The sequence below is a fragment of the Chiloscyllium plagiosum genome, unplaced genomic scaffold (assembly GCF_037043375.1).
Source record: "Chiloscyllium plagiosum isolate Xiang-an unplaced genomic scaffold, Cpla_swu_hap1 HiC_scaffold_44, whole genome shotgun sequence".
Taxonomy (NCBI): domain Eukaryota; kingdom Metazoa; phylum Chordata; class Chondrichthyes; order Orectolobiformes; family Hemiscylliidae; genus Chiloscyllium; species Chiloscyllium plagiosum.
Window position 1 is genome coordinate 20687980 of NW_028270182.1, and position 24470 is coordinate 20712449.

General features: G+C 50.6%; 2 protein-coding genes across 2 annotated transcripts in view; both read left to right on the forward strand.

Annotated features, from left to right (window-relative positions):
* The first annotated feature begins 1643 nt into the window (after positions 1 to 1643).
* On the forward strand, positions 1644 to 6848 carry LOC122548359 (E3 ubiquitin-protein ligase RNF183-like). The gene is made up of 2 exons (XM_043686903.2): positions 1644 to 2013; positions 4164 to 6848. The coding sequence occupies exons 1-2, from the start codon at positions 1659 to 1661 to the stop codon at positions 4217 to 4219; spliced, it is 411 nt and encodes a 136-aa protein (XP_043542838.2). The 5' UTR covers positions 1644 to 1658; the 3' UTR covers positions 4220 to 6848.
* Positions 6849 to 7675: 827 nt separating this feature from the next.
* Positions 7676 to 24470, forward strand: part of LOC122548292 (E3 ubiquitin-protein ligase rnf152) — a 61515-nt gene continuing 44720 nt past the window's right edge. Inside the window, exon 1 of the mRNA XM_087983060.1 lies at positions 7676 to 7862. The gene's annotated coding sequence lies outside the window, so the exon portion shown is untranslated. The remainder of the gene's footprint in view (positions 7863 to 24470) is intronic.

The window sequence follows — 24470 nt, forward strand, 5'->3', positions numbered from 1 at the left end:
TGTGCAGCTGACCCTCCGACAGTGCAGCATTCCCTCAGCACTGACCCTCTGACAGTGCGGCACTCCCTCAGCACTGACCCTCCGACAGTGCAGCACTCCCTCAGCACTGACCCTCCGACAGTGCGGCACTCCCCTCAGCACTGACCCTCTGACAGTGCGGCACTCCCTCAGCACTGACCCTCTGACAGTGCGGCATTCCCTCAGCACTGACCCTCCGACAGTGCGGCACTCCCTCAGCACTGACCCACTGACAGTGTGGCCCTCCCTCAGCACTGACCCTCTGACAGTGCAGCACTCCCTCAGCAGTGACCCTCTGACAGTGCAGCACTCCCTCAGCACTGACCCTCTGACAGTGCGGCACTCCCTCAGCACTGACCCTCTGACAGTGCGGCACTCCCTCAGCACTGACCCTCTGACAGTGCGGCATTCCCTCAGCACTGACCCTCCGACAGTGCGGCACTCCCTCAGCACTGACCCACTGACAGTGTGGCCCTCCCTCAGCACTGACCCTCTGACAGTGCAGCACTCCCTCAGCAGTGACCCTCTGACAGTGCAGCACTCCCTCAGCACTGACCCTCTGACAGTGCGGCACTCCCTCAGCACTGACCCTCTGACAGTGCGGCATTCCCTCAGCACTGACCCTCCGACAGTGCGGCACTCCCTCAGCACTGACCCACTGACAGTGTGGCACTCCCTCAGCACTGACCCTCTGACAGTGCGGCACTCCCTCAGCACTGACCCTCTGACAGTGCGGCATTCCCTCAGCACTGACCCTCCGACAGTGCGGCACTCCCTCAGCACTGACCCACTGACAGTGTGGCACTCCCTCAGCACTGACCCTCTGACAATGCGGCACTCCCTCAGTACTGACCCTCTGACAGTGCGGCACTCCCTCAGCACTGACCCTCTGACAGTGCGGCACTCCCTCAGCACTGACCCTCTGACAGTGCGGCACTCCCTCAGCACTGACCCTCTGACAGTGCGGCACTCCCTCAGCACTGACCCTCCGACAGTGCGGCACTCCCTCAGCACTGACCCTCTGACAATGCGGCACTCCCTCAGTACTGACCCTCTGACAGTGCGGCACTCCCTCAGCACTGACCCTCCGACAGTGCGGCACTCCCTCAGCACTGACCCACTGACAGTGTGGCACTCCCTCAGCACTGACCCTCTGACAGTGCGGCACTCCCTCAGCACTGACCCACTGACAGTGTGGCACTCCCTCAGTACTGACCCTCTGTCAGTGCGGCACTCCCTCAACACTGACCCTCAGTGGAAGAGCCGGTTATCCTGTGAATGAGTTCCACTGCTCCCACTTGTCCTTTTGGGTTTCAGAAGGGAGCTGCAGCCTGTTTGTTTCTGCAGTTGGTTACTACTGTACTTGCCTCTGGTTTACTGGAAGCCGTGATCTTGGATTTCGAGAGTGCGAGGGTCTGTCAATCATTGCTTCCGAAAATGCATTGGCAGCTGGAGGAGGAAAGCATTAACCAGGCACGTTGCAAAACTTGGCCATCGTCCCTTGCTGATGACCGAAAGAATTTGCCCATTCGCCCTCGGTGAGATCACTGCTTTGAATGAATCATCACCAGGAGCTCTGCTATAAAAGCAGGGCTCGTCTGTTCTGACACACACACAAAGCTCCTGCTCTATCCTCGAGAATGCCAGCAGACACAGAGTGCAGCATCTGTTACTGCCCCTATGCCAGGCGGACTCGGAGCCCCAGGATCCTGCCCTGTGGGCACATCTTCTGCAGCCAGTGCCTCCTCACCCTGCTGTCCTCGGCGGAGCGCAGGGGCTCGGGCGTTTATGAGTTGCCGTGCCCGCTGTGCCGCCAGCCAGCCCAGGCCTTGCCAGCGGGCGGCGAGCTTCCGTTCCCCGTGGACCCGACCCTTGACCGCCTGGCGCTGACCGAACGAGGCCCTGAGTCGATCGCCGAGCGAGGGCCCAAGCGGTGGGTGAGGAGCCTGAAGAGGAGACTGGGACTTGGTGGCCTGAGACACCCGACGTCCGACGGTGAGGAGAAGGGGCTGGGGAGGTGTGGGGGTGGCGGGTTTGGGGGCGCGGGGTGCAGGTTTCGGGTCATCGGCCCGGGTGATTGGCACCCAATCCGTACAGGTGGGAAGCCAGCAGGAGGTCAGCTCGTCGAGTGGGCTAGAGGGGCCGAATGGCCCCCGCTCCCGCAGAAGGCAAGCAGCCAGGCAGCTGGCCACATCGACCGCGGTTTTCAGGGTGACCAAGTCGGGAATGGCATCGGCTGAGAGACTGGGGAGAGGTCGCTCCCTATCCCACTTGCCCATCGGTCTCAGGGTTGTCACCAGACGCCATGAGGTGTGGGGGAGGGGACTGACCTGAACCAGCCAACATGATGCTCCTACCTGCCCCACCCACCCACCTACATTGAGGTTACAGGGTGCAATTTTCACGCCATTGCCCCAATGGCTCCATCGTGCTGGGGAGGTGTGGGGGTGGTGGTTGGGGGGAGGGGGTGTGGGTCCTGCTCTCATGACAACTCACCATGGCATCTAACTGCTGCTCCAACTTGCCGAATGAATGGCGGGGTGAGCCACGTTGGTTTGGGGCGAAATCTATTACTTCCAACAACACCTCGTGTCCTTTACCAAAGAAACCTGACGCCCATCGCTGGGGAACGAGAAGGAACCCCCCCACCCATTCCCTCAGTCAAAGACAGATCGAACCAATTCCACTGACACCACAGCTACAAACCCATGAGGGTTAGACTGGACAGGGACAGGGGTACTCACAGAAAGTGAGAAGGGAATGGCACTTTAGTTTACCCAGATGTCTAGTTGACGAAGTAAAATGGTGCCAGAAACACAGGTTCAAATCCTCATACTGACTGAGATGACCCCTCACACCTGAAGTGTGGTGGCTTGCAGGGTGGGTTATCATCAGTCCTCTCTCTCTCTCTCTCTCTCTCTCTGAGTGGGCAGTCCAATGATTCCCTGGGATTATGACCATCTCGCCTCAGGAGAGAGAACGTGATCCGGGATAAATGGCACAATTTTACCGGGGAGCATGGGAAGAGGGACAGTCCTGAAAGCTGCCAGCTCCAATTCAGCAGATTGTTCATAAAAACGGTGGGAGGGGGGGAACTGCTAGGTTTTCCACATCAACTCTAACTGACGGGACGTGACACGAAACGTCTTCTGCAATGTCGGTTAGTCCCAAGTCAGGTTCCGGAATTCCTTCAGGGAAGGCAGAGGAGTTGGGACTGCTACTGCCTGGGGCAGAGAGGACTAAGAAGTGATTTAATCCCTACCCTCTGTAATCTGGGAGAGTTTCGATGGAGGGAACGGGGAGAAACTGTTTGTACAAACTTGGAGGAGCCGGTGTTGGACTGGGGGGGTGGGGGGGGGGTGGGGGAGGGTGTACAAAGTGAAAAATCCCACACCGCCAGGCGATAGTCCAACAGGTTTATTTGGAAGCACTAGCTTTCGGAGCGCTGCTCCTTAATCAGATGGTTGTGGATCATACTCACAGGCTTTATAGTCAAAGGAGTCCAGTGCCATGGAGATGTGACACAGTAAACATTCGTAGATTAAAGCTTTCATCTTTCACAATGGGATAGGCTGCTTTCTGTTCTTCGATATGTAAATCCCAGAACTTCTTTTAAATTCCATTCTCAAGATAGCTCAGGTTTGCACAGGGCGGTGTTTTGGTAACCATGGCGACATAGCTTTAACCTAGTCAGTCAGGACACAGCCTGGGGCGACAGGAGGGGGATGTGTTTAACTCAGCGGGTTGCCATGAGCTACAAACACGCCGCTTTGGAAGGGCAGATTCAACAGGAACTTTCATAAAGGGAAAACATCGCGGGAATGGTGCAACGTGAAGGGGCTGGAGCTCTCAGGGCGGCACGGTGGCTCAGTGGTTAGCACTGCTGCCCCACAGCACCAGGGTCCCAGGTTCGATTCCAGCCTCGGGCAGACTGTCTGTGTGGAGTTTGCACATTCTCCCCGGGTCTGCGTGGGTTTCCTCCCACCGTCCAAAGAGGTGGATTGGCTGTGCTAAATTGCCCAAAGTGTTAGGTGTATTAGTCGGAGGGGGGGGGTGGGTTACTCTTGGACTGGTTGGGCCGAAGGGTCTGTTTTCACACTGTAGGGAATCTAATCTAATCTGATCCCTGTTTCTCAACTTTTCAGCTGTGTGTGTGGACATGCGCGATATGGTTCTGATGGCGAGTTTTCACCTCATTTAATGTGCGTCGGAAGAGAGCCGCACCCCCTCCCCAAACACCCTGGGGTGAAGCCAGGAGCAGGAGCGGGGTTGACCAGAGAGCCCAGGAGGAGGCAAGGAGTAGTGGACATCCGCTGCTCTCCTGTGCAGGGGGACTGAGCTTGTGTGGAGGCCATGAACAAACTGCGGGTGCTGGAATCCAAAGTAGACAGGCAGGAGGCCGGAAGAACACAGCAAGCCAGGCAGCATCTGGAAGGTGCGGACGTTGTGAGAGCCGTCAACTTCCCACCCACCCACCCACCAAAAACAAATCCTGAAACAACCTCCCCTTCCTGGAGAGGGTTTCCCTCCCAGCCAGACAGGCCGAAGACAGCTAGACCTCAATGTCAAGTGGGACTGTGGGAGCTAGATTTAGGCCTGGGCCTAATATTGCTTCACTCAGAACTGGGCCTGAGAGGACAGTGTTTATATACAGTACAGAAGTCCTTAAAGGCGCCAGTTCAGCAGATTGTTCATAAAAACGAGGGGAGTGCTCAGTTTCACACAGAGAGGAATGCGGTCTCCATGAAGTTATGTGAAATCTCTTATGAAACGTTGGTTAGTCCCAAGTCGGGTTCCTGAATTCCTTCAGGGAAAACAGAGGAGCTGAACAAGCCCACACTGATGCTCTGAAGCATATCCCATTCCCCCTAACCTATTACTCCACATTTACCCCTGATTGATGCATCGGACCTACACGTCCCTGAACACTAAGGGGCAATTTAACATGGCCACCTCACCCGATGTTTTTGGACTGTGGGAGGAAACCCACACAGACACGGAGGTGGGGGGGGAGAATGTGCAAACTCCACACTGACAGTGGCCCGAGGCTGGAATCGAACCCGGGTCCCTGGCGCTGTGAGGCAGCAGTGCTGACCGCTGAGACCATGCCCCTCCCCACCACTGTGGTGATCTTTCATTTGTTGGGTTTTGAGGGCGATGTTGAGTTCAGTGACCAATCCCTAGAGTGAGATGTTTGCGCCAGGCTTTATGGTGAGTTTAAGCCTTCCAATCTAGCTTTCCCTGCGATCCTCATTGAAGACTTTTAAATTGCAGCTGTTTCTTTTAAACGGTGGTGTTTTCCTGTTGGCATGGCAACAGCCCACTGTCTGCCTCAATCTCACCAAAGCCGAAAATGTGTTGCTGGAAAAACGCAGCAGGTCAGGCAGCATCCAAGGAGCAGGAGAATCGACGTTTCGGGCATGAGCCCTTCTTCAGGGATTTCATCAAATCCCTACAGTGTGGCCCTTTGGCCCATCAGGTCAGCAGTGAACCCCTGAAGAGCGTCTCATCCAGACCCACCCACTATCGCCCTGCATTTCCCATGGCTAACCCATCTAACACTCTGGACAATTTAGCACGGTCAATTCACCCCGACCTGCGCATCTTTGGACTGTGGGAGGAAACCAGAGCAAACCCGCACAGACACGGGGAGAATGTGCACAGTCCACACAGACAGTCGCCCTCAAAGCTGGAATCGAACCCAGTCCCTGCCGCTGCTAACCACTGAGTCACCGTGCCTTCTCATGTGGCATGCTTCCAAATCTGTGAGTCATAGCCATGATGAAAGTGCTGTCAGGAAAGACAACTTGTTAATGTTTAATCAGCTCTTCAGCTGCCCAAGTTGCCAAGTGCTACAGAGAATACACACTGGCTTTGGGGAGTCTGGGATCTCCCAATACCTGTGATAGATAGAGCCCGCCTGGTCACAGCAGACTGGGGCTGGAGGGGTGCGGAGTTGTGGGCGAGGGGGAGGGGGGTAGTCCCGTCATGCAGTGGGAGAGGGAATAAAAGAGATACCACACTCAAGTTCTGGTGAAGAGTCAGCCAACTTGAAACGTCAACTCTGCCCGACCGCTCGAGTTTCGCCAGTAATTCCTGTTTCGGCAACAAATTCTAAAACTGATTATTGCCAGCTTACCAGCACATTATTTTTAATACCTGCTCCCTTCCCAGTTTTATGTCTACCTCTAACAAGCTCCCTGACTGGTCAATCTTTAAGTAGTTAACAAACTGAAGAAACTCTTCCCCCAAACCAAACTCTGCCCCCCTCCCCTCCCCCCCCACATTTTGTTTCCTGTTGATTAAGGAAAATTGGAATTGTGGTGGGGGGGGGGGGAGATCCGTTCATGGTGGTCAGAATCGCTGTCATCTTTCCAACTGCTTAAATTCATGATTCGTCGGCTCTGGACAGGGAAATCCCCCAGTGGTTTCAGAGGAAGGCTCTCAGTTCCTCCCCAAGTAAACTACCAGCTCGGACGCAATTAAGGATAGTCCCCACTTGAATCTTGAGTCACTTTGCCATCCTGTGTGATGGTAAACGGTTAGGTTCAGCCGTGGAAGCCCACTGCTTAGAAATGGACAAAAACTAGGAAGCTAATGTTTGCTGCCACCCAAGATCAAATTTCACCCCATAATCGTGTTTGTGTGGAGGAATGTTCCAGCCTGTGATTTCCAATATCTGTGTTCTCGAATGAATTGCTTGATTTAACCAGCACTGTAAATCATATCATATTGGTATTTGTACAGAATTTGCATGAAACTGGAAGGAAGTTATTATGTATTTAATTATTATGTATTTTTAACAAATAAAAAGGCACATTGTGAAATGAGTAACTTCATTTCAATTTTATTTGGTTTAAGGTGAGAGGGGAAAGATATAAAAGGGATCCAAGGGGCAACTTTTTCACACAGAGGGTGGTACGTGTATGGAATGAGCTGCCAGAGGATGTGCTGGAGGCTGGTACAATTACAACATTTAAGAGGCATTTGGATGGGTATATGAATAGGAAGGGTTTGGAGGGATATGGGCCGGGTGCTGGCAGATTGGGTTGGGATATCTGGTCGGCATGGACGGGTCGGGCCGAAGGGTCTGCTTCCGTGCTGTACATCTCTATGACTCAATTATCCCCCGCTCTGGTAGGCCATCTGGATGCTCACTGAGGGCTGCCAAACCTATTCCCCTCCTGCCCCAGCGCCATCCCCTCTGACCACCCCCATGGGAATGCTCCCTAGTTTGGTCAGCCGGCCTGAACTACCTGTGGCTTGAGCGGGGAGGTGGACGATACCATTCTGCCACTGACCCGTTCGAAGTTCACAAGACTGAGGAGCAGGCCGTTCAGCACCTTCAGCAGATTCTGTCCCCCTTCCTGCTATCGAAACTGATGTCACACTTTTCTTGATGAATCAAAAAAAACTTTTTTAACTTTACAAAAATATAAAGTTATTGAAAATACAACCGATAACAAATACTAGTGTAATAAAGAGGGGAAAAAATACACGGATTACAATACAACCACTGTTTACTAACTACTAACCTGTCTTATAATAAAAATTAGGGAACACTTAGCCTTGACTCCAACCTGTCACAACCGAAAATGGCCGAGTGTGCTGGGTTCACCAACGTGAAGTGACACTTCTTTATTTTATAACTGCCCGATTGAGAAGTCAGATGGTGACTGAGGAGGAACATTGGACTGGGAGTAGAGCAGCCAACCCCTTGAGCTGATCCAGTGTCCACCGCCGCTTGTGAAAGAGAGTTCCAAACCTCTCCCACCCTTTGTGTGCGAAAATGCTTCTTAATATCTCTCCTGAATGACCTGGCCTTAAAGTTCAAACGGATGAGGGTCAGTGCTCTTAATATTTTTGTGTCTGAACAAATATGTGTCTGTTTAATGAAGTGTTTAAAATCAGCAGTAATGATCTGAACGGCTGTGAAAAAGGAGACAGAGTGCACAGGATGAAAAGGTGGTTATTTATCAACTAAACTGGGAGTGTTTGGTCACAGAGTCACGCTGTCTCAGTGTTGGAACGACCTCAATGTGGGAACAGCATAAGCGAGTTCAGTCTGACATCGAGGTTTATAAAACTGCGAGCTAATTCTCTTCCTGGCGACAATAAGCAAATCCTTATGAGTGGTCCAACTTGCCACACTTCTGGAAGTGCCTTGGCTAATTGAGGGAATAAAAGCTGACAGCACCTTGTGTGGTCTGCAGTCTCGGCTGACGAACCCCATCCTGACCCAGTGGGGACAGTGCCAGGTCCACTCTAGGGGGAGGGTGAGGGGGGCATGCAATGAGTGTCCTTCAGGGGGTTATCACACCCATATGTCTGTCACAGCAGCTCTTTTCATAGGTTAGAATCCCCACTGTGTGGAAAAAGGCCCTTCGGCCCAACAGGGCTACACCAACCATCAGAAGAGTAACCCACCTAGATCCATTCCTGACCTTATAATCAGACATCTGCCCCAAACGTATACATCCCTCAACAAAATGGGGATATTTAGGACAGACAATCTCCCCTAACCCACACATCCCTGAACACTATGGGGCAATTTAGCATGGCCAATCCACCCTAACCTACACATCCCTGAACACTATGGGGTAATTTAGCACGGCCAATCCACCCTAACCTACACATCCCTGAACACTATGGGGTAATTTAACATGGCCAATCCACCCTAACCTACACATCCCTGAACACTATGGGGTAATTTAGCATGGCCAATCCACCCTAACCTACACATCCCTGAACACTATGGGGTAATTTAACATGGCCAATCCACCCTAACCTACACATCCCTGAACACTATGGGGTAATTTAGCATGGCCAATCCACCCTAACCTACACATCCCTGAACACTATGGGACAATTTAACATGGCCAATCCACCCTAACCTACACATCCCTGAACACTATGGGACAATTTAGCATGGCCATTCCACCCTAAACTACACATCCCTGAACACTATGGGGTAATTTAGCATGGCCAATCCAACCTAACCTACACATCCCTGAACACTATGGGGTAATTTAGCATGGCCAATCCACCCTAACCTACACATCCCTGAACACTATGGGACAATTTAGCATGGCCAATCTGCCCTAACCTACACATCCCTGAACACTATGGGGCAATTTACCATGGCCAATTCACCCTAACCTACAAACCCTGAACACTATGGGGCAATTTAGCATGGCCAATCCACCCTAATCTACACATCCCTGAACACTATAGGGTAATTTAGCACGGCCAATCCACCCTAATCTACACATCCCTGAACACTATAGGGCAATTTAGCATGGCCAATCCACCCTAATCTACACATCCCTGAACACTATGGGGTAATTTAGCATGGCCAATCCATCCAAACCTACACATCCCTGAACATTAAGGGACAATTTAGCATAGCCAATCCACCCTAATCTACACATCCCTGAATACTATGGGGTAATTTAGCATGGCCAATCCACCCTAACCTACACATCCCTGAACACTATGGGGTAATTTAGCATGGCCAATCCACCCCCAACTACACATCCCTGAACACTATGGGACAATTTAACACGGCCAGTCCACCCTAACATGCATATCCCTGAACATTATGGGTAATTTAGTATGGCCAGTCCACCCTAAACTACACATCCCTGAAAACTATGGGGTAATTTAGCATGGCCAATCCACCCCCAACTACACATCCCTGAACACTATGGGGTAATTAAGCATGGCCAATCCAACCTAACCTACACTTCCCTGAAATTATGGGACAATTTAGCGTAGCCCATCCATCCTAACCTACACATCCCTGAACACTATGGGACAATTTAGCATGGCCAATCCACCCTAAACTACACATCCCTGAACACTATGGGGTAATTTAGCATGGCCAAGCCATCCGAACCCACACATCCCTGAACACTATGGGGTAATTTAGCATGGCCAATCCACCCTAATCTACACATCCTTGAACACCATGGGACAATTTAGCATGGCCAATCCACCCTAACCTACACATCCGTGAACACTATGGGGTAATTTAGCATGGCCAATCCACCCTAACCTACACATCCTTGAACACCATGGGACAATTTAGCATGGCCAATCCACCCTAACCTACACATCCCTGAACACTATGGGGTAATTTAGCATGGCCAATCCATCCTAACCCACACATCCGTGAACACTATGGGACAATTTAGCACGGCCAATCCACCCTAACCTACACATCCCTGAACACTATGGGGCAATTTAGCATGGTCAATCCATCCTAACCCACACATCCCTGAACACTATGGGACAATTTAGCATGGCCAATCCACCCTAACCTACACATCCGTGAACACTATGGGGTAATTTAGCGTGGCCAATCCACCCCCAACTACACATCCCTGAACACTATGGGACAATTTAACACGGCCAGTCCACCTTAACATGCATATCCCTGAACACTATGGGTAATTTAGTATGGCCAGTCCACCCTAAACTACACATCCCTGAACACTATGGGGTAATTTAGCATGGACAATCTGCCCTAACCCACACATCCCTGAACACTATGGGGTAATTTAGCACGGCCAATCCACCCAGACGTACACATCCCTGAACACTATGGGGCATTTTAGCACGGCCAACTCACCCTAACCTACACATCCCTGAACACTATGGGGCATTTTAGCATGGCCAAACTACCCTAACCTACACATCCCTGACAACTATTGCGTAATTTAGCACGGCCAATCCACCCTAACCCACACATCCATGAACACTATGGGGTAATTGAGCATGGCCAATCCACCCTAACCTACACATCCCTGAACACTATAGGGTAATTTAGCATGGCCAATCCACCCTAACCCACACATCCCTGAACACTATGGGGTAATTTAGCATGGCCAATCCACCCTAACCTACACATCCCTGAACACTATAGGGTAATTTAGCATGGCCAATCCACCCTAACCTACACATCCCTGAACACTATAGGGTAATTTAGCATGGCCAATCCACCCTAACCCACACATCCCTGAACACTATGGGGTAATTTAGCATGGCCAATCCACCCTAACCTACACATCCCTGAACACTATAGAGTAATTTAGCATGGCCAATCCACCCTAAACCACACATCCCTGAACACTATGGGGTAATTTAGCATGGCCAAACCACCCTAACCTACACATCCCTGAACACTATGGGGTAATTTAGCACGGCCTATCCAACCTAACCTACACATCCCTGAACACTATGGGGTAATTTAGCATGGCCAACCCACCCTAACCTACACATCCCTGAACACTATGGGGTAATTTAGCATGGCCAATCCACCCTAACCTACATATCCCTGAACACTGTGGGGCATTATAGCACGGCCATGAGACCCTAACCTACACATCCCTGAACAATATGGGACAATTTAGCACGGCCAACCCACATGAACCTACACATCCCTGAACACTATGGGGTAATTTAGCATGGCCAATCCAACCTAACCGACTCATCCCTGAATACTATGGGGTAATTTAGCATGGCAAATCCGCCCTAACCTGCACATCGCTGAACACTATGGGGTAATTTAGCATGGCAAATCCGCCCGAACCTACACATCCCTGAACACTATGGGGCAATTTAGCATGGCCAACCCACCCTAACCTACACATCCCTGAACACTATGGGGCAATTTAGCACGGCAAATCCACCCTAACCTACACAACCCTGAACACTATAGGGTAATTTAGCATGGCCAATCCACCCTAACCTGCACATCCCTGAACACTATGGGGTAATTTAGCATGGCCAATCCACCCTAACCTACACATCCGTGAACACTATGGGGTAATTTAGCATGGCCAATCCACCCTAATCTACATATCCCTGAACACTGTGGGGCAATTTAGCATGGCCAATCCACCCTAACCGACACATCCCTGAACACTATGAGGTAACTTAGCGTGGCCAATCCACCCCAAACTACACATCCCTGAACACTATGGGGCAATTTAACATAGCCAGTCCACCTTAACATGCATATCCCTGAACACAAAGGGTAATTTAGTATGGCCAATCCACCCTAACCTACACATCCCTGAACACTATAGGGTAATTTAGCTTGGCCAATCCACACTAACCCACACATCCCTGAACACTATGGGTAATTTAGCATGGCCAACCCACCCTAACCTACATATCCCTGACAACTATTGGGTAATTTAACACGGCCAATCCACCCTCGCCGACACATCCCTGAACACTATGGGCAATTTAGCATGGCCAACCCACCCTAACCTACACATCCCTGAACACTATGGGACAATGTAGCATGGACAATCCACCCTAACCTACACATCCCTGAACACTATGGGATAATTTAGCATGGCCAATCCACCCTAACCTACACATCCGTGAACACTATGGGACAATTTAGCATGGCCAATTCACCCTAACCTACACACATCGCTGAACACTATGTGGTAATTTAGCATGGACAATCCACCCTAACCTACACATCCCTGAACACTGTGGGGCAATGTAGCATGGCCAATCCATCCTAACCTACACATCCCTGAACACTATGGGGTAATTTTGCACGGCCAATCCACCCTAACCTGCACATCCCTGAACACTATGGGTAATTTAGCTTGGCCAATCCACCCTAACCTACACATCCCTGAACACTATGGGGTAATTTAGCACGGCCAATCTACCCTAACCTACACATCCCTGACCACTATGGGGCAATTTAGCATGGCCAATCCATCCTAACCTGCACATCCCTGAACACTATGGGTAATTTTGCACGGCCAATCCACCCTAACCTAAATATCCCTGAATACTATGGGGTAATTTAGCTTGGCCAATCCACCCTAACCTAAACATCCCTGAATACTATGGGGTAATTTAGCATGGCCAATCCACCCTAACCGACACATCCCTGAACACTATGAGGTAATTTAGCATGGCCAATCCACCCCAAACTACACATCCCTGAACACTATGGGGCAATTTTACACAGCCAGTCCACCTTAACATGCATATCCCTGAACACAAAGGGTAATTTAGTATGGCCAATCCACCCTAACCTACTCATCCCTGAACACTATAGGGTAATTATGCTTGGCCATTCCACCCTAACCTACACATCCCTGAACACTATGGGGTAATTTAGCATGGCCAATCCACCCTAACCTACACATCCCTGAATACTGTGGGGTAATTTAGCTTGGCCAATCCTCCCTAACCCACACATCCCTGAACACTATGGGGTAATTTAGCATGGCCAATCCACCCTAACCTACACATCCCTGAATACTATGGGGTAATTTAGCTTGGCCAATCCACCCTAACCTACACATCCCTGAACACTATGGGGTAATTTAGCATGGCCAATCCACCCTAACCTACACATCCCTGAACACTATGGGGCAATTTAGCATGGCCAATCCACCCTAACCTACACATCCCTGAATACTGTGGGGTAATTTAGCATGGCCAATCCACCCTAACCTACACATCCCTGAACACTATGGGGTAATTTAGCATGGCCAATCCACCCTAACCTACACATCCCAGAATACTGTGGGGTAATTTAGCTTGGCCAATCCACCCTAACCTACACATCCCTGAACACTATGGGCAATTTAGCATGGCCAATCCACCCTAACCTACACATCCCTGAACACTATGGGGTAATTTAGCATGGCCAATCCACCCTAACCTGCACATCCCTGAACACTATGGGGTAATTTAGCATGGCCAATCCACCCTAACCTACACATCCCTGAACACTATGGGCAATTTAGCATGGCCAATCCACCCTAACCTACACATCCCTGAACACTATCGGGTAATTTAGCATGGCCAATCCACCCTAACCTGCACATCCCTGAACACTATGGGGTAATTTAGCTTGGCCAATCCACCCTAACCTACACATCCCTGTACACTATGGGGTAATTTAGCTTGGCCAATCCACCCTAACCTACACATCCCTGTACACTATGGGCAATTTAGCATGGCAAATCCACCCTAACCTACACATCCCTGAACACTATGGGGTAATTTAGCTTGGCCAATCCACCCTAACCTACACATCCCTGTACACTATGGGCAATTTAGCATGGCAAATCCACCCTAACCTACACATCCCTGAACACTATGGGCAATTTAGCACGGCCAATCCACCGTAACCCACACATCCCTGAACACTATGGGGTAATTTAGCTTGGCCAATCCACCCTAACCTACACATCCCTGTACACTATGGGCAATTTAGCATGGCCAACCCACCCTAACCTACACATCCCTGAACACTATGGGGTAATTTCCCACGGCAAATCCACCCTAACCTACACATCCCTGAACACTATGGGGTAATTTAGCACGGCCAATCCACCCTAACCCACACATCCCTGAACACTATGGGGTAATTTACCATGGCCAATCCACCCTAACCTACACATCCCTGAACACTATGGGCAATTTAGCACGGCCAATCCACCCTAACCTACACATCCCTGAACACTATGGGGTAATTTACCATGGCAAATCCACCCTAACCCACACATCCCTGAACACTATGGGCAATTTAGCATGGCCAATCCACCCTAACCCACACATCCCTGAACACTATGGGCAATTTAGCATGGCCAATCCACCCTAATCTACACATCCCTGAACACTATGGGGTAATTTCGCACAGCAAATCGCACTCACACACACTCACACACTCACACACACTCACACACACACTTACACACACACTCACACACACCCACACCCTCACACACACTCACACATACACTCACACTCACGCTCACCCACAGACTCTCACACTCTCACACACTTACATACACACTCACACACACACACCCTCACACACACTCACACACACACACTCACCCACAGACTCTCACACACTCTCACACACTTACATACACACTCACACACACACACTCACACACACTCACACACACACACTCACCCAGACACTCACACACACTGACACACTCACACTCACACTCACACATACACACACACACACGCACACATATTCACACACACACTCACACACACTCACACACACACACTCACCCAGACACTCACACACTCACACTCACACTCACACATACACACACACACACGCACACATATTCATACACACACTCACACACACACACCCTCACACACACTCACACAAACACTCACACACACACACTCACCCACAAAGTCACACACACACACACACATATACTCACACTCACACACACACACCCTCACACACACACCCTCACACACTCACACACACCCACACTCACACACACCCTCACACACCCTCACACATACACACACAAACCCTCACACACACACACGCACATTCACACACAACCCTCACACACACTCACACACACCCTCACACACACTCACTCACATGCTCACTCACACACACTCACACACACTCACACTCCCGCCCTCACACACATACTCACACACACTCACTCCCTCACACCCTCACACACACACACTCTCTCACACACTCACACACACCCTAACACACCCACTCACTCACACTGACACACACACTCTCACTCACACCCACACACACACCCTCACATACACGCACACACACAAACACACACACCCTCACACACACACACTCACACACACAAAACCTCACACACAACCTCACTCACACACCTTCACAGACACTCTTACACACACACTCACACACACTCACATTCACACACACATTCACACATACACACCCTGACACACATCCTGACACACACACTCACACACACACACTCACACACACACTCACACACACACTCACACACACGCACTCACACACACTCTCACACAGTCACACATACTCACACACACATACATACACACACACACTCACACACACACATACACACACACAAACACACATACACACACACTCTCACACACACACACTCACCCACACAGACATACACACACTCATACACACACACACGCTCACAAACTCACACACACTCACACTCACACACACACTCACACACTCACAACACACACACTCACTCACACTCACACACACACCCTCACACACACTCACACACACACACACACACAAACGCACTCATACACACTCACACACACACTCTCTCTCACTCACACACACTCACACACACTCACACACACACACTCAAACACACACTCACACACACACACACACACACAGACTCACACACACACCCTCACACTCACACACCCTCTCACACACACACTTATACTCATACACACATTCATCACACACACACCCTGACACACTCACACGCACACACTCACACACACACACACACACTCACAACACGCACACTCACACACGCACACACACACACACTCACACTCACACACCCTCCGACACACTCACACATACACTCACACACACACACACCCTCACACACGCACACTCACACACACACCCTCACACTCACACACCCTCACACACACACACTCACACACTCACACACACTCTCACACACCCTCACACATACACACACACACCCACACACACACTCACACTCACACACACTCTCACACACCCTCACACATACACACACAAACCCTCACACACACACATGCACATTCACACACTCACACACACTCTCACACACCCTCACACATACACACACACACCCATACACACACACTCACACATACTCTCACACACTCTCACACATACACACACACCATCACACACACTCACTCACATGCTCACTCACACGCACTCACACGCACTCACACACACTCACACTCCCGCCCTCACACACATACTCACACACACTCACTCCCTCACACCCTCACACACACACACTCTCTCACACACTCACACACACCCTCACACACCCACTCACACACTCACACACACACTCTCACTCACACCCCCACACACACACCCTCACACACACGCACACACACAAACACACACACACACACTCACACACACACAACCTCACACACCCTCACTCACACACCTTCATAGACATCCTTACACACACACTCACACACACACTCACATTCACACACACATTCACACATACACACCCTGACACACATCCTGACACACACACTCACACACACACTCACACACACACTCACACACACACACACACACACACACTCACACACTCACACATACTCACACACACATACATACGCACACACTCTCACACACACACACACACACATACACACACACTCACACAAACACACTCACACACTCACACATACTCACACACACATACATACGCACACACTCTCACACACACACTCACACACACACATACTCACACACTCACACACACACAAACACACATACACACACACTCTCACACACACAGACTCACACACACAGACATACACACACTCATACAGACACACGCTCACAAACTCACACACACTCACACTCACACACACACTCACACACTCACAACACACACACTCACACACACACCCTCACACACACACACACAAACACACTCATACACACTCACACACACACTCTCTCTCACTCACACAGACACACATTGACACACACACTCACACACACACAGACTCAAAGACACACTCACACACACACACACAGACTCACACTCACACACACACCCTCACACTCACACACCCTCTCACACACACACTTACATTCATACACACATTCACACACACACACACCCTGACACACACACTCAGACACACTCACACACACACTTACACACACACTCACACACATACACTCACACACACATCCTCACACACGCACACTCACACACACACCCTCACACTCACACACCCTCACACACACACACACTTACGCTCATTCACACATTCACACACACACACACACCCTGACACACACACACACACTCACACACCCTCCGACACACTCACACATACACTCACACACACTCACACACACACACGCACACTCACACACACACGCACACTCACACACATTCACACACACTCACTCATACAAACACTCACACACGCACTCACTCACACACCCTCTCACACACTCACTCACATGCTCACTCACACACACACTCACACCCTCACACACACACACTCACACACACTCACTCCCTCACACCCTCATACACACACACTCTGTCACACACTCACACACACCCTCACTCACACTCACACACACACCCTCATTCACACACACAAACACACACCCTCACACACACACACAACCTCACATACACCCTCACTCACACACCCTCACACACACTTACACACACACTCACACACACACTCACTCACACGCACACTCACACACTCACACACGCACCCTCACACATACATACACACTCACACTCTCTCTCACTCACACACACTCACACAGGCACACATTGACACACACACACTCACACACAGACTCTCACACACTCTCACACACTTACATACACACTCACACACACCCTCACACACACTCACACACACACACTCACACACAGACTCTCACACACTTACATACACACTCACACACACACACACTCACACACACTCACACACACACACCCTGACACACACACACCCTGACACACACACTCAGACACACTCACACACACACACACTCACACATACAAACACACACCCTCACTCAACACTCACTCACACACCCTCTCACACACTCACTCACATGCTCACTCACACACACTCATACACACACACTCACACCCTCACACACACACTCTCTCACACACTCACACACACCCTCACACACACCCTCACTCACACTCACACACACACCCTCACTCACACACACAAACACACACACCGTCACACACACGCATACAACCTCACATACACCCTCACTCACACCCCCTCACACACACACTTACACACACTCACACTCACACTCACTCACCCACACACTCACACTCACACGCACACTCATACACTCACACTCACATTCACACACCCTCACACACACCCTCACACACACACACTCATACACACTCACACACACTCTCTCTCACTCACACACACTCACACAGACACACATTGACACACACACACACCGACCCCCCCACACACACTCACACACACACTCAAACACACACTCACACACCCACACCCACACACACTCACACTCACACACACACCCTCACACTCACACACCTTCACACACACACACTTACACTCATGCACACATTCACACACACACCCTGACACACACACTCAGACATACTCACACACACACTTACACACACACTCACACACACACACTCACACTCACACACCCTCCAACACACTCACACATACACTCACACACACTCACACATACAAACACACACCCTCACACACACTCAGACACACTCAGACACACCTACACACACACACTCACACACACACACCCTCACACTCACACACCTTCACACACACACACACACTTACACTCATGCACACATTCACACACACACACCCTGACACACACACTCAGACATACTCACACACACACTTACACACACACTCACACACACACACTCACACACCCTCGAACACACTCACACATACACTCACACACACTCACACATACAAACACACACCCACACACACACACTCAGACACACTCACACACACCTACACACACACACTCACACACACACACACTCACATTCACACACCCTCACACACTCACACATACACTCACACACACTCACACATACAAACACACAACCTCACACACACACTCAGACACACTCACACACACCTACACACACACACTCACACACACACCCTCACACTCACACACCTTCACACACACACACACTTACACTCATGCACACATTCACACACACACACCCTGACACACACACTCAGACATACTCACACACACACTTACACACCCACTCACACACACACACTCACACACCCTCCAACACACTCACACATACACTCACACACACTCACACATACAAACACACACCCTCACACACACACTCAGACACACTCACACACACCTACACACACACACTCACACACACACTCAGATTCACACACCCTCACACACACACACGCACCCGTACACACTCACACACACTCTCTCTCACTCGCACACACTCACTTAGACACACATTGACACACACACACTCACACACACTGACACACACACCCTCACACACACTCACACAGACACTCACACACACTCACACACACACCCTCACACACACACACTCACACACACACACTCACACACCCACACCCTCACACACACACCCTCACGCACACTCACACGCACACTCACACACACTCACACAAACTCACACATACAAACACACACCCTCACACACACACACTCACACACCCTCTCACACACTCACTCACATGCTCACTCACACACACTCATACACACACTCACACCCTCACACACACACACTCACACACACTCACTCCCTCATACACACACACTCTCTCACACACTCACACACACCCTCACACACCCTCACTCACACTCACACACACACCCTCACTCACACACACAAACACACACACCTTCATACACACGCACACAACCTCACATACACCCTCACTCACACACCCTCACACACACACTTACACACACACTCACACTCACACTCACTCACACACACACTCACACTCACACGCACACTCACACTCACATTCACAAACCCTCACACACACACCCTCACACACACACTCACACACACACAGACTCACACTCACACACACACCCTCACACTCACACACCCTCTCACACACACACTTACACTCATACACACATTCACACACCACCCTGACACACACTCAGGCACACTCACACACACACTTACACACACACCCACACACACACTCACACACACACTCACAACACGCACACTCACACACTCACACTCACATTCACAAACCCTCACACACACACCCTCACACACACACTCACACTCACACACACTCAGACACACTCACACACACACTTACACACACACCCACACACACACTCACACACACACACCCTCACACACGCACACACACACACACCCTCACACTCACACACCCTCACACACACACACTTACACTCATTCACACATTCACACACACACCCTGACACACACACTCACACGCACACACACTCAGACACACTCACACACACACTTACACACACACCCACACACACACTCACACACACACACCCTCACACACGCACACTCACACACACACCCTCACACTCACACACCCTCACACACACACACTTACACTCATTCACACATTCACACACACACCCTGACACACACACTCACACGCACACACACTCACACACACACACACTCACAGCACGCACACACACACACTCACACACACACACTCACACACCCTCCGACACACTCACACATACACTCACACACACTCACACACACACACGCACACTCACACACACACGCACACTCACACACTCTCACACACACTCACACACACACGCACACTCACACACCCTCACACACACATTCACTCACACACCCTCTCACACACTCACTCACATGCTCACTCACACACACACTCACACCCTCACACACACACACTCACACACACTCACTCCCTCACACCCTCATACACACACACTCTCTCACACACTCACACACACCCTCATACACTCCCTCACTCACACTCACACACACCCTCACTCACACACACAAACACACACACTGTCACACACACGCACACAACCTCACACACACCCTCACTCACACACCCTCACACACACTCATACACACACACTCACACCCTCACACACACACTCACACACACTCACTCCCTCACACCCTAATACACACACACTCACACCCTCACACACACACTCACACACACTCACTCCCTCACACCCTCATACACACACACTCTCTCACACACTCACACACACCCTCTCACACACTCACTCACATGCTCACTCACACACACTCATACACACACACTCACACCCTCACACACACACTCACACACACTCACTCCCTCACACCCTCATACACACACTCTCTCTCACACACTCACACACACCCTCACTCACACTCACACACACAAACACACACACCCTCACACACACACTTACACACACACTCACACACACAGTCACACTCACTCACACGCACACTCACACACTCACACACACTCACACACGCACCCTCACACATACATACACACACGCACTCATACACACTCACACACACACTCTCTCTCACTCACACACACTCACACAGACACACATTGACACACACACACACTCTCACACACTTACATACACACTCACACATACCCTGACACACACACTCAGACACTCACACACACACACGCACACTCACACTCACTCACACACCCTCTCACACACTCACTCACATGCTCACTCACACACACTCATACACACACACTCACACCCTCACACACACACACTCTCTCACACACTCACACACACCCTCTCACACACTCACTCACATGCTCACTCACACACACTCATACACACACACTCACACCCTCACACACACACACTCACACACACTCACTCCCTCACACCCTCATACACACACTCTCTCTCACACACTCACACACACCCTCACTCACACTCACACACACCCTCACTCACACACACAAACACACACACTGTCACACACACACGCATACAACCTCACATACACCCTCACTCACACCCCCTCACACACACACTTACACACACTCACACTCACACTCACTCACACACACACTCACACTCACAAGCACACTCACACACTCACACTCACATTCACACACCCTCACACACACACCCTCACACACACATACACACTCACACACACTCTCTCTCACTCACACACACTCACACAGACACACATTGACACACACACACACCGACACACACACCCTCACACACACTCACACACACTCAAACACACACTCACACACACACCCACACACACTCACACTCACACATACATCCTCACACTCACACACCTTCACACACACACACACACTTACACTCATGCACACATTCACACACACACACCCTGACACACACACTCAGACACACTCACACACACTCACACACACACACTCACACACCCTCCAACACACTCACACATACACTCACACACACTCACACACCCTCACACATACAAACACACACCCTCACACACACTCAGACACGCTCACACACACACCTACACACACACACTCACACACACATGCTCACACACACGCACTCGTACACACTCACACACTGTCTCTCACTCGCACACACTCACGTAGACACACATTGACACACACACACTCACACACACACCCTCACACACACTCACACACACACTCAAACACACACTCACACATACACTCACACATACACTCACACACACTCACACACACACCCTCACACCCACACTCACACACACACCCTCACGCACACTCACACACACACGCACACTCACACACACTCACACACACTCACACATACAAACACACACCCTCACACACACTCACTCACACACCCTCTCACACACTCACTCACATGCTCACTCACACACACTCATACACACACACTCACACTCTCACACACACACACTCACACACACTCACTCCCTCACACCCTCATACACACACACTCTCTCACACACTCACACACACCCTCACTCACACTCACACACACACCCTCATACATACGCACACAACCTCACATACACCCTCACTCACACACCCTCACACACACACTTACACACACACTCACACTCACTTACACACACTGACACTCACACGCACACTCATACACTCACACTCACATTCACACACCCTCACACACACACACACTCATACACACTCACACACTCTCTCTCTCACTCACACACACTCACACAGACACACACTGGCACACACCCCCTCACACACACTCAAGCATACACTCACACACACACACCCACACATACTCACACTCACACACACACCCTCACACTCACACACCTTCACACACAGACACTTACACTCATGCACACATTCTCACACATACACCCTGACACACACACTCAGACACACTCACACACACATACAGACACACTCACACACACACACTCACACTCACACACCCTCTGACACACTCACACATACACTCACACACACTCACACACACACACCCTCACACACACTCACACACACCCTCACACACACACACTCACACACACTCACACACACACACTCACACACACTCACACACCCTCACACATACCAACACACACCCTCACACACACACTCAGACACACTCACACACACACTTACACACAGACACTCACACACTCACAACACGCACGCTCACACACTCACACTCACACACACTCACACACGCGCGCGCACTCATACACACTCACACACACATACTTACATTCACACACACACTTACACACACACCCTTAGACACATTCACACAC

Coding starts and splice junctions, on each gene's coding strand:
- LOC122548359 (XM_043686903.2), top strand. CDS start 1,659: ATGCCAGCAGACACAGAGTGCAGCATCTGTTACTGCCCCTATGCCAGG. Junction 2,014..4,163: donor GAGACACCCGACGTCCGACG/GTGAGGAGAAGG, acceptor TCAACTTTTCAG/CTGTGTGTGTGGACATGCGC.